The sequence below is a fragment of the Vollenhovia emeryi genome, unplaced genomic scaffold (genome assembly GCF_000949405.1).
Source record: "Vollenhovia emeryi isolate VEMERY1.0 unplaced genomic scaffold, V.emery_V1.0 DF939171.1, whole genome shotgun sequence".
In the NCBI taxonomy this organism is placed as follows: Eukaryota; Metazoa; Arthropoda; class Insecta; order Hymenoptera; family Formicidae; genus Vollenhovia; species Vollenhovia emeryi.
The window spans coordinates 158673-171871 of record NW_011967195.1 but is presented as its reverse complement, the minus strand read 5'-3'; the positions used below and the strand labels follow the sequence as shown (position 1 = coordinate 171871).

The 13199-nt window shown below is 36.7% G+C and overlaps 2 protein-coding genes across 4 annotated transcripts; one reads left to right on the top strand and one right to left on the bottom strand.

Moving 5' to 3' along the window:
• Positions 1-285: 285 nt before the first annotated feature.
• Positions 286-10393, top strand: LOC105563815 (endoribonuclease Dicer). Of its 3 annotated transcripts, none has more exons than XM_012015742.1 (25): positions 286-590; positions 945-1160; positions 1533-1710; positions 1794-2033; positions 2106-2397; positions 2513-2589; positions 2672-2775; positions 2865-2994; positions 3201-3334; positions 3755-3998; positions 4241-4498; positions 4894-5154; positions 5300-5476; positions 5555-5759; positions 5920-6247; positions 6318-6685; positions 6998-7125; positions 7202-7330; positions 7409-7924; positions 8034-8234; positions 8377-8458; positions 8650-8870; positions 8945-9116; positions 9288-9363; positions 9488-10393. In XM_012015742.1, the coding sequence occupies exons 2-25, from the start codon at positions 988-990 to the stop codon at positions 9645-9647; spliced, it is 4854 nt and encodes a 1617-aa protein (XP_011871132.1). In that variant the 5' UTR covers positions 286-590; positions 945-987; the 3' UTR covers positions 9648-10393. The 3 variants fall into 3 exon arrangements, with proteins under 3 accessions (XP_011871132.1, XP_011871133.1, XP_011871131.1); XM_012015743.1 differs by lacking the exon at positions 286-590 and adding an exon at positions 607-758; XM_012015741.1 differs by lacking the exon at positions 286-590 and having other exon boundaries at positions 768-1160.
• An 89-nt stretch (positions 10394-10482) lies between these two features.
• On the bottom strand, positions 10483-13081 carry LOC105563816 (microfibrillar-associated protein 1). The gene is made up of 2 exons (XM_012015744.1): positions 12858-13081; positions 10483-12361 (listed from the first exon to the last, which is right to left on the bottom strand). Exons 1-2 carry the CDS (start codon positions 12952-12954, stop codon positions 11085-11087), a joined length of 1374 nt encoding a protein of 457 aa, XP_011871134.1. The 5' UTR covers positions 12955-13081; the 3' UTR covers positions 10483-11084.
• Positions 13082-13199: the final 118 nt, after the last annotated feature.

Sequence of the window (13199 nt, the reverse complement as noted above, 5' to 3'; positions counted from 1 at the left end):
TTTTATTTCCTTACTCCTACTCCTTACTCCAGCTTACTCCATGTATTGTAGACCAGCCTTTAGCGCTGGTCTACAATACGTGGAGTAAGTATGGAGTAAGGAGTAAGGGAGAGCCCTAACTTCTAGCTTTTGGTGTAAGGAAGCTGAAATACGGGCATAATTTTTAAAATATTTGTAACACTGATTGATGGCATTTTGTTTCACTGAGAGTAAGCCTAAGAGCTGAAGTAGGAGTAAGATACAAAATGGATTTATTTCCTTACTCCTACTCCTTACTCCAGCTTACTCCATGTATTGTAGACCAGCCTTTAAGGGTATAAGACAGCTGTACAATGAGAACAAAATGTCTTAACACTTTCGGCGACAATGCTAATCGGTCTCGTTTCGTGATCCTTACATGCTGATATGTATGTGACTCTCGAGGAATTCTCCCCGATCGTTCACTACCGTTTTCGGGTGCGCGCGATGCTGCCACGCGAGTCGCGCGTGATCTCTCGTGGCCGTTACAATAATCCCAACAACAGCCATTCTACTCGTGCCCACAGAATGTTCGATGTGTACACTTTTTTTGCTCCAGAGAACCGTAAATGGTTCGTATTTCAATTTTTTTTTAAATCGCATGTTATTTCCGGAGGAAAACGCTTGCGAACGTGGCAGCTCGAGGATCCGTTACGCGCGGAAACACGATACCGTTTCACGGGTGCGGTAAACGGACACGGTACTTTGCGTGAAGTAACCGGATGACTCATTGTTTGACAGTTAAGACTCGTGCGGGGGCTCCGTCGTGAGTCTTTTCCACCTGCGTGGACGAATATTGAATTCGTTAATAAAATTTTTCACGCAGGGGGAAAAGATTAATGTTTGAGTCCCAGATCGTTTGCAAGAAATATGTTGATCAGTCATTCAAATATTGCCAACGGTCTGCTTAATCTTGTCGTTTTCAGTCGTCCTACAACATCAGCGATTGACTGTAACTGATACGGAACAATGGAGTCGAGTTTCATATCGAAAAACGAGACTTCGTTTTTTCCAAGAGCGTATCAAATAGATCTTTACGAAAAGGCAGTGCAAAACAACACAATAATCTACCTGCCAACCGGAGCGGGCAAGACATACATAGCTATTTTGCTCCTGAAACACCTAAGCGGCGATATACGCAGGTACGTGGGCTCTTCATAAAAATTTGTCTCTTCCTGACCTGGCCTGACCTGACGTTGGATGTTTTTCTCAATAGCCCCAGCAATTAAGTTGTATCCTCTCCTGTGTTTGATATTATATATACAATGCAAGGGGGGAAACAGCTGAGGGCATTGTGGTGTACAGATTTGCGGCATTACTGGGCATTACTAGGTATTTTTGGGGCATTAGATCTTGCTGGGGCAATATAAAAGATAAAAAAAAGATGAAATAAGATAACACACGATAAATAATGTAAAACAAGATAATAAGATAAAGTAATGCCCATTGGGCATTAGTGGGCATTGGTGTACAAGATTTTGTACAATGGTCTTAAAGTTTTTCTTTATGTTTAGATCTTATCTGGATGGTGGCAAACGCAGTATATTCGTTGTAAACACAGTAGCACTGGTCGTACAGCATGCAGAATACATAAGCAGGCACATAGGCCTAAATTGTAAAGGTTATAGCGGAGACATGGAGGTGGACTTTTGGCAGGAGCAGAGATGGTTGGAGGAGATAGAAAAACACGAGGTATTAATTTGCGCTATTAATTTATAATATAGCATATAGCTAATTTTGTTTCTGGAGTAATTGATTACAACTATATGATTCAGATTTTGGTAATGACGTCGCAAATCTTTCTGGATCTGCTTATGCACAAATATATGGAATTAAGTAGAGTAAACTTGATTGTGTTTGACGAGTGCCATAGAGCTGTGTCTAACCACCCAATGAGATTAATTATGCAACAATTTGCTAAGTGCTCTAAGGAAGACCAGCCACGTGTCTTAGCCATGTCGGCAACATTATTGAATGCTAATATTAAAGCAGACCAAATTGAGCCTACAATTAGGGTAAAAAATCCCAGTCCATCATCTTATAATTTATTAATATTTACGATGTTAAGGTTACTCGTGTTTTTACAGAATTTAGAAATAACATTCCACTCAAAGATAGCGACTGTAGAATCGTCAGATTGTATCCAAGGATACTGTACAAATCCGAAAGAGGATATCGTCAGATATACGAAGTATCTACTTCCAAAAGTAATGGAAAAGGTAACTTCTATTCTAGAGGCAGCGGCAAACAATATAAAAGAGATAAAATTTAATTTGGATGAGATATATTGTGAATCTAGCTCGCAAATGCGGCCTAAATCAAAATCTTCCAAGTTAATAGCTATTTTAAAAGACATAGAAAAGAGTACGTTACAGACAGGTAATTGACTCACTTATATGCATATACTAGTACTCACATTGAATCCCGATATTTCTGATCTTTATATTGAATTTTTAATGAACCTTTAACATGTTAAGATATCCCTTTTTCGTAGGCATATACGGGGGAAGTAAGTCCGCTTTGTTACATTTGATCCAGCTAGAGAGCTTAAGAAAATACTCCGATGACCAAGTATGAATTTATTAAAATTATGATAATATTTTTGAAGGTATATTTACATTTAATTTTAACGACTTTATTGATCCTATTTTAGACGACAGATATTGTTCTGGATTATCTAATTACGCAGATATTGCTAATTAGGAAACTGTTTGAGAATGAGATGAAATGTTTCACAGAATTACAACGATTGTACAAGTTGGTATAAAACATTAAGAAATTAGTAAAATTTATTGTGCAAGCTACAATAATTTATATTGACTGACATTACAATAATATAATTTCAGATATTCATCCGACCAAATCCATAAATTACTTGAGATATTGTTGAATCATAATAAAGTAAGCGAAAAGTTTTGCTGCATTATTTTTGTCAAAGAAAGATTTACGACACAAGTTATATATCATATATTAAAAGTAAGTTTCTTCTTTATGTGCTATTTATCAATAATTATTCAACAATAGTACAAATTAACAATTGCTTTAAGAAACGCTGTTAAATTAATAATCATAAATATAAATTTAATAATCTAATGAATTCGCAAAAGTATAGATTTAATTTTTTATATTTGATATTTTATAAATCTTTATAATATTTCAATCATTAAAATCTATTATTTTAGATACTGTCTGAAAATGATAAGCAACAATACGGTTTTCTTGTGCCCGATTACGTACTTGGATTTCAGAATAGTCCTTACAAACATAGTAGAGAAGTTGCATGTATTGCAAAATGGAACAAAGAGGTATTGCAAAGGTAACATTTCCATTTTTTCCATAGATAAATTAAAAAATTTACGAATTGTTAACAATCTCTTAATGTATACGTAATTTTATCATATACAGTACACTTATTGAAATAAACATTTTAGTCAAATTATGCAAATTATATTTTATCTTGTATTTTGCGAATGTGTCAGATGCACAAAATATTTTTCTATGTATATTATGACTTTCGTTAATAAGTAGAGAAAAATGAAAAAAATTCTTTAGACAGCTCGGTATAATCTAATAGTCATTAGAATAATAATATTCAGATATTAAAATAATAATGCATGGATATGGGAAGAAATTCTGTACACTAGTCGATTTAAAATGAGAGAAAGAGCAATATTTTTGCAAAATTACCGCAAAAATTAAGTAATTAAATAAAATAATCAAATATGCATTGCTGCAGATTTAAAAGAGGTCCAACAAACTGCATTGTAGCGACCGATGTTGTTGATGAAGGTATCGATATACCAACTTGCACATTGATAATACGGTATGATTTACCAATGGATTTTAGAGGATATGTTCAAAGTAAGGGCCGGGCACGCCACAGTTCGAGTAACTTTATGATTTTAATGCCAGAAGATAATGATGTTGATTTTCTTCAGAGATATTATGGGTATAAAAATATAGAATCACAGTTGAAACGGGTAAGCAATTCCGATATGGTAAACATTGATGAGAAATTGTGTGCATTAATTGGTTCTAAGGTGCAAAAGTTTGATAATATAATCTATTTCAGTGATAATATAATATTCAATAAAGAAATATATGGTACGAAACTGTATAATGCAATAGTATATTCAACAGTTTATCCAAATAAAAAGACAAACTTTTGTCGAAATTAATTGAAATGAGAAAAAGTCAATAAGTTGTGTCTTTTTATTATTAGATTTTGATGGGACGAAGCGAACAGCGTACATTGCCTACTCAAGAGGATATTGCAAACTGTCTGTATACTGATTTTGAAATCGAGCCGTATACAGTAATACGTAATGGTGTTGTGGAAGGTTGTCTAATAGAGATATCCGCAATCAGTTTGATAAATCTATATTGCAGTATTCTACTGAAATCTAAATTCGTTACTGTGGTTCCGGTTTGGAAGATAGAAGAAAAGAAATCCGACGATTCTAACACGACATTGTATAGGGTATTAAATTCTTTACTATTTAGTTCTTATAATTCACAAACAGTGTTTACCTATTTTATATACATGGTTTGTCCTAATTCCCGGATGTCCCGTAGATGGTAGACATACCGGGGCAAACTGAATAGAAATGTCCTATAACATTTTGCAAAATTCGCAATAGTTATCGTGAAATTAATTTTAATGTCTGAGCGAATGATAGCGTAGAAGGCGGCAGACAACGGTGGGGCATCATCTAATAGCGAGAGGTGGAGCGGCGCGCCGAAAAAAAGTTGTCACGCAGCGAGCGGCGAGCTTCAGTATACTTTTCAATACACTTTTCTATTCAGTTTGCCCCAGTCTATCTACCATCTACGGGACATCCGGGAATTAAGACACACCCTGTATAAACTCGACAGGTTTCTCTCAAATTACCAAACTTATCGCCATTGAAAAGCAAAGTTGATGGCGACTTTATGAAAAGTATAGACGGTGCTAAACGATCCGCTGCTATGAAAAGTTGCATAAAATTACACGAACTAGGTGCCTTGACCGACAAGTTATTACCTGCAACTGACGACGAAATGGTGCAAAATTTGGGCTATTTGTTCCCAAATTGGGTAGACGAAGACACTTATCAACCTGGCACATATAAAAGAAAGCGAGAACATGAGTTAAAAGTAAGTGCATGTACTATATGTGTTGTATAAGATTTATGGATTATATATGAAATATTATTTATAATTATATATATTTGAGTGTATACATATGTACATATATGTAGAGAGAGAGGAGCGCTGTTAACTTGTAAAAATGCTTTTGCAGCATCCACTCGCGTTTGATGGCGCATATCCACAGCCTTCACAGCCATTGTATCTTCATATTTTTAATTATACCTCTTCGTATCCTATAACGGGCTGTGATAACAGACGAATAGTTTTTTACAATTTGCTTAATGACAAGAATGGCTTTGGTATTCTGTCTACAAAAAGTTTGCCAAAGGTAGAAGCATTTACTGACACTTCACAAAGTAGTTTAAATTGCTAGTCCCATTAATACAATTTTTCTCACGTTGATCAGATACCCTCGTTTCCGATTTTCATGAAGGATGGTAAAGTGAACATCGATGTAAAATCCGACTATGCAACGATGATATTAACTGAAGATGAGATTGCACTGCTTAAGAAGTTTCATTTCTTATTGTTCAATGATATTATTCCTGTTATTAAAAGCTTTATGATTTTCGATAACGACAATCATGAAAATTCCTTCTTAATTGTTCCCTGTAAGTATGATGACTATATTATAATATTGCTTATTATTGTATAAGTAATCTATCTAGCACTATGGTGTTTAATATAAATTTATTATTTATAGCTCCATGTTTAATATGTATCAATACTAATGAAAGCTATTCAATCCTTTCTTTCACTTTTCTGTTTCAGTGAATGACATGCAGGAGATAAATTGGGACGCTGTTAAAATATATCAAGACATATCAAGCTTAGAACGAATTATGCCCTGTCAGCCTTTTCACTTTAAGACTAGCGATTACGAATTAGCACTAGTTACTCCGATGTATAGAAGCTCAGCGGTCTATGTAGTTACGCGAGTGTGCGACGATCTCACACCTGAATCATGTTTCCCGAATGAAGACTTTGACACATATACGCATTATTATAAAGAAAGGCACGGACTGACTATAGAAAATCTGCAGCAATTTATGTTGGAGGTGAAACCATTACCAATAAAAATTAACTACATAAAACCAAGGTGCGGTATACAGATGCCAGAATCGCGTTGTGATATCTATTATAATTTAACTAATTTATGTAATTTACAGAAAAATGCCCGAGGGTCCGTTGAAGTATAAGAAATCAGATGACTCATTAGAGGATCTTCAGGAACATCTAGTTCCAGAATTATGTTGGAGGACAAATTTCTCTGCTGTGTACTGGTTAAAAGCGACCACGTTGCCTTCCATCCTTCACAGAATTTGTCAATACTTAATTGCAGAAGACTTGAGAGTAACCATTACAAGAGAGACTGGGTTAGGAACGTTAATACTAAAGGAATTACCGCCCTTAGAATTAGAAGAGGATGTCGATAAGTTGAATGAAGAGGATTATAGTAATGGACTGGAACTCGATGATTCGATTGAGAAAATGCAATCCAATCAAACATGTTCAGATGTAAATATGTTCGAATTAGGTGCGTAGTACTTAGCGTTTCGACACGCGTATTATTTATATCTACTGGGTGGGGTGTTCGGAAATTCAACCGACAGATTTTCAGAGATAGAACACTCCGTATGCCGTAGCAATGTAATGACACGTTTCCGACCCTAGGTTCATTTGCAAAAAAATGATTCTTGTGGTGCCCCCGACAATCTCTGAAAATTTGTCGATTGAATTTCCGAACACCCTGTATATGTATTAACTATGTAAATTTAACAAATAATAATATTTGTCTTCCTATGGGGCTTATTTTCATAAACTCGCAACGCCGGCGTTGCAAAAGCAGATTGTAATCCTTTCTTAAGAGATCAGGAACCTCGGGACTTATATCGTAATATAGAGCGCATTCAAATGATCGATATTCAATATTATAATCAATTTATGTCTGCAAGTAATGAAGATGAAAACTTTGAGGTAAGGATACAGCAATATGTATTACGATTATGTAATATACATATGTGTTTGAAATAATCATTTCATTTGTGTGTAGAGTATTACAAATAAAAAAATCGGTTGCTACATGAAAAAGTCAACGGTATCAGTACCGCCATTGAATATCTTAGCGTCTTCCGATAAACAGTTTTCCTTACAAGGTCCTAATTCAACAGACATCATGCATGTAAGCAGAAGCTTATTTCGTATATGTTGCGTGCCACGATTAATATTACATACGAGTAATCGCAAGATTTAATTTTAGGCGTTGACCACCAAACTGGGCCTAGATATGTTCAATCTGGAGCGGTTGGAAACTTTAGGCGATTCCTACCTGAAGTTCATTATATCGCTATTTTTATATGACACATTCCCGATGTTCGGTGAGGGTCAATTGACGTCGTTGAAAGGAAAGATTGTCGGCAATCGAAATCTCTATTATTGCGGCAATAAAAAGGGTATTTCCGGGCGTATAAAGAACGATGCGTTTGTTCCCACAAGCAATTTTATCCCGCCCGCGTTCACTGTGCTACGCAGCTTGCAAAAGCAATTACTGAACGAATCGGTGGCGCCAAATGTATTGTACGAATTTCAAATACCAGAAGAGGAGAGGTTCACCGGAAATCTAAGCGAAGATACGGTAAATACGATGGAGCACACGGTAAGAAATTGGGACAAGGGTGATAAGCAAACTGGTGTCGAACATTATCTCGGTGTACAAATCTTATCCGACAAAACCGTTGCCGATTCGGTGGAAGCGCTGATTGGCGTTTGTCTCAGGGTGAGCTTGCAATTATAACATTACCATTTTGACTTTCAGACGTCAGGATGTATCAACGTAACTAGCATTATGTCAAGGGTATTACTAAAAAAATATTCTTTTGCATTAGAGTAACGGTATAAAAGGCGCCGCAAAGCTGCTCAAGTGGTTCGGTATACTGCCTGCTGATGCCAAGATTGACAATATATTGGATGATAATCCACCTAATCCTGTAATTGGTAGTGGCGATCCGAACCGTTACATGCCGTGGGCTGATACTATAGAGGCCAAGTTCGGCTATAAATTTAAGAATCGAGCATTTCTGTTACAGGTAATTTGTCAAAAGCGATTGCCGTGATTGCGAATATATTATATTAATTATCCATTTTACACTTTAGCTTGTGCACATTTTCGTGATATATTTACAACATATGATACAATTATATAATAGGACTATCAAAATCGTGTTTTAGGCGTTCACGCATCCATCCTATACACCGAATATGATAACCGAGTGTTATCAAAGATTAGAATTTCTCGGAGATGCTATCCTTGGTAAGTATAAAAAATCGGCGAGTAGATAATAGAATTATAATACAGCATCACACAATACACCATTATTATACATATTATTATAATTATCACACGAAAATAAATAATGCATACAAGAATGGAAGATATCAATATCTTCCCTAATTTTATAAAGTCGCAACGATTAACAAACTGTGTCTTCTGGATAATTTCAGATTTTTTGATAACGTGTTACATTTACGAAAATTGTGGCAACTTAAGTCCTGGTGATCTTACCGATCTGAGATCTGCGCTCGTTAATAATATAACATTCGCTTGCTTGGCGGTACGGTATGGTTTGCATACCGCTTTATTGGCTTACGCTCCAAAATTGCACGAAATAATTGATCGTTTTGTAAAATTCCAAGAAGCCCGAGACTTCCAGGTTAATGACGAGGTACGCAAGTGATATAAATTTTCTAGCGAGTACAATAAATGATGTACATATTTTTCCTTTTCTTTGTGATACAGCTGCTGTACGTGTTGATTGAAGAAGACGAATGTAATTTGTCGGAATATATTGACGTCCCAAAAGTCCTTGGTGATATATTCGAATCTTTAATCGGTGGTATTTATCTTGATAGTGGCAAGAATCTTACGAAAGTCTGGGAAATTATCTATTCTTTTATGCACAAAGAAATTGGTAAGATTTATATACATATATACTTTATCTAATCTATAATAATTTATGGTTAAATCAAACAGTCATAATAAGATATAGCATAAATTAAAAAAGCAAAAAGTGCCTTTTCTTTTAACTTTATATATTATATGCTGTCATTTTTTAAATGAAATTTTAATGTTTGTTTTATAGACGAGTTTAGCAAAAATATTCCTAAGCAGCCAGTACGAGTAATATACGAAAATACAGATATACGTCCCAAGTTCCTGTAAGTATGATTATATGTACACATTACACATTCACATACACTCTCTCTTTCATATATGTGTGTGCGTGTATATATATATATATATATATATATGTATTTATGTATAATGAATTTGTGATTACAGAGACTCAACAACCATTACAGAAACTGGCACGGTTATGGTACCTTTAAAAATCACCATTGCTGGTAAAGAGACACTCTTCCATGGTTTCGGTGTTAATAAGAAGCAGGCTAAATGCGCAGCCGCAAAACAAGCATTAAAAAGACTGCAACTCGAGAAATAAGTTTTTCTACAAATGAATTGTTTCATATAATGTTTATGTGTATATTTACAAATGTTAATGTTTATAGATTTATGAACATCGAAACTGTTATTATTTCTTTACAGGTTTTGTAATACAGTAAGAACTTGGTATTTAAGTCCAGATTTCGATACATCAGATTGGTGCAAAAAGTGCTTAGTTTTAAAGGGAAAGCCTAACATAAAACGCTCAAAATAATGGAATTTTCAAGAATTTTTAAAGAATGTTTATTCAATCATTTAAAAAACTGTTAAATTCAGTTCTTTTATCTAAATATTAAAGTATAAAAAATATTTTTATACCTTAATCTTTAAATAAAAGCACTGCACTTTGTAGAATGATTGACTAAATAAAATTCTTTAAAATTCCCAAAAATTCGATTATTCTCAGCGTTCTACACTAGGATCCCTCTTGAATAGAAACATCGATAAAAACTGATTTATAAAATTTGTACATTTTCTTATATCTAACTTTTGAACATAAAACAATGAACCAAGTATTTTGAATTTTTCTTGAATGTACATATTTTGTTTACAACTAATTAAATTTCGTTTTTATACACGTAGGGTGCATTTCAAAATGTGCTCGTACTGTGGTATTGAAAATACACACATAAATTACACATAAATTATATATTTTCTAGAGTCGCTAGTATCTTTCGCGAAATGCCCTTACAATATTATTGCAATATTAACCCAAATTTCTCCAAAAAAGTATCCGTTTTTTCATGAAAAAATATTTGCGAATTATACTGAATTTAATAAAACTCGAGACTTATAATATCTTGCTTCAAACTTAATAAACTTTTTTTTCTTTCTGTGCCAATCTGATAATAGACATGTTATAAATGTGTAAAAGGCATTTGTATTATAAGAATGTATTTAATGCATTCAACTTCCGATTTTCATCTAATTTGTCACGTTGTCGACAGCAATTATTTAGTTTCCAGCTTATACATTTTTAACTAAATATATGGAAAATGCATTAGATCCTGCATTTCCGAAATAAAAAAAAAGATATTTCTTCCATAATAGAATAATAATGTACTTGATATATAAAGTTTCTATTTATGTAATTTTTATATACACATGTTTATTATATTTGTAGAACAAGTCAACAATGTGATATAAACCGGTTCTAATTGTATGTCGATAAAATAATCTCATGCATGTCTATTCCATATAAATTGTATACAGGGTGTTGAAAAAGAGGATAAAATATTTTAAGGGGATTTAGTATACCCAAAAACTCCCCTTAAAATATTTCACCCTTTTTTTTAACACCCTGTATTTGTCGAACAATGCTGAAAGTTCTATATTTGTATGTTTCGATGATGTAATTCAATGTTATTGTAATTGCTGCATTAAAGAGGGAAATAAAAAAACTAATAAAAAGTGCAGTGCATAATATTTGTACCATCTAATTTTCAGCTTTCCTCTTTTTCAAGGAAGGCCGGTCAAAGACTTGCTTCATCCCCGCCGCTTGATTATTGTGGAATTTGAGATTTTGAGCAGTCTCCGATATCCAAGGTGAATCGAACTGCGTCGTGTCCTGATCCACCAGGTGAGTGTACTTGGTCCTGCCGCTGCGCCCAAAGTTCTTCACCTGCATGACCTTCGGCAGAATCGTCTTGTCGAAGTGATCTTCTAGAGTCGCGCCGGAGAAGTCGCGCTTGAATATAGAATCGTCTTTGTCCAAGTAGAACGCGCCACGGTGATAGTATTTCTGCAGGAACTTGTACTTCCCCTTGGCCGCCTTGTTAGTGATCATTTTGGGATTCAGTCGCGCTTCCTGCCTGCGTTCCTCCTCGGTCATATTACGGATACGCTCGATCTCCAGGCGTTCCTTCTCGAGCTGCTCCCTCTCCTCGCGATCTCGCTTGATCCTCTTAAGTTCGCGCAGCTTCCAAGCCTCGTATTCCACCTCGTCGTTCTCGTCATCCGTGCAGACGTCGTTCAATCTGCTCTCCTGCTCGGTATTGCCCTTATTACCCATCTGTGTCTCCTTCCGCACCGTCTCTTCCACCATTCTCAGAGTTTGCCTCTTTCGTTCTTCAGCTACTTTTTTCGCCTCGACCTCCGCTTGCTTCTGCCGCATCGCCTCCTTCTCCTTCTCCATCACCGTGATCCTGTCTTTCTTGCGCACGAACACGGGTTTCAGCCGCGGCCCAGTCTCCTCCTCGGAATCCGTGTACTCCTCGTACTCTGAGCTCTCCTCCGAGCTCTCGCCCGACCTGTCCTCCTCCTCGCCCTGTATCAGCTCCTCCTCCGTCTCCTTCTTGGACAGCACTCGCTGCTTCAGGGCCTCCCGCCGTTTCTCTATCTCAGAATCCGACAGTTCCTCGTCCTCGGACGAGTCGGAGCTCTCCAACTTGATCCGCTCCCGCGTTCTCTCTAACTCGATCTCGATGAGCTCGGGCTCGTGAATATGTCTGTGTCTCTCCGTGCGCACCTCGGTCGGCGCCTCCTTCTGCTGCCGCGTCAACCTTCGCAGACGCGGATCGTCCTCGTCTCTACCCCTCGTGTGCGAGTACGAGGTGATGTCCGCGACAACCTCGCCGTCGTCGTAGCTCTTGTGCACGCGCCTCTCGAGGAAGTCCTCCTCTTCCGATTCCTCATCCGAACTTACCGCTGCATAATCTGGCCGCTTACCAGAAACGTAACGATGGACCTTCACCTTCTTCATAGACAATTCTCCTGCGAATGTGAAACGGCGCTTTAGAAATGCCAAGGGAATTTGAATGGTGTCGCTACATATAAAAGTGCATCGACATCCTGAAGCACGATAGAAACCAAAGCGTGCCTTGTAAAATAAGCCTAGTATCTTTCCCTGCATTTCCCTTATAGACAAATTACCATCACTTTTTCAATATCACGCTGCAAATGTTTCTTGTCTGTTACCGCCGCTGTATCTAATTCATTGTACAAACGTGCATAATCTATGATTCTCCTAATAAGTGTACGACTTTGCACTAGACATTACAAGATAAAAAAGGTGAGCGTAAATGTTTATCATGAATCGTAGACAAAGTTATCGACTGCAATAGGCTTGTTATTGCCTTCGTATTTACGGAACATTCGGGAAATTCGTTGTAAATTTCTCAGGTGATGGCAGGAAGATTTGAAATATCCTTAAACGCGAGTGAGGATAACGAGTAAAACTTCGCCCGACCTAGACGAGGGTAAACCTAACCTTTGTCATTCTTGACGGGCACGGCGCCCGCGGTACTTTGTATCCCCATCGGTGCGGGCGCTAAGGAATTGTTCGTCACAAAATAGTCCATCATCATCTTGCTGCCGTGCACAGAAACGTGTCACTGTGATACTAAAAAAACCTGAACACAACTCGCGATAATCTCGACACAGTCAACAAGACTTGCAGGGCGGCCGACCCCGCTGAGCTGACGGAAAAGGCGACGCGAACGCCCTCTGAATCCGCGAAACTCGACTCAGCGCTCTGAAGTATGTCGCGGCAGCGATCCACGTGACCTACAGTCGGTAAAGAAGGCTGCTGCTTTATTAAAAATTGCTCGGT

Coding starts and splice junctions, on each gene's coding strand:
- LOC105563816 (XM_012015744.1), bottom strand. CDS start 12,954: ATGATGATGGACTATTTTGTGACGAACAATTCCTTAGCGCCCGCACCG. Junction 12,362..12,857: donor GCCCGTCAAGAATGACAAAG/GTTAGGTTTACC, acceptor TCACATTCGCAG/GAGAATTGTCTATGAAGAAG.
- LOC105563815 (XM_012015742.1), top strand. CDS start 988: ATGGAGTCGAGTTTCATATCGAAAAACGAGACTTCGTTTTTTCCAAGA. Junction 2,034..2,105: donor AAATTGAGCCTACAATTAGG/GTAAAAAATCCC, acceptor GTGTTTTTACAG/AATTTAGAAATAACATTCCA. Junction 3,335..3,754: donor AACAAAGAGGTATTGCAAAG/GTAACATTTCCA, acceptor GCATTGCTGCAG/ATTTAAAAGAGGTCCAACAA.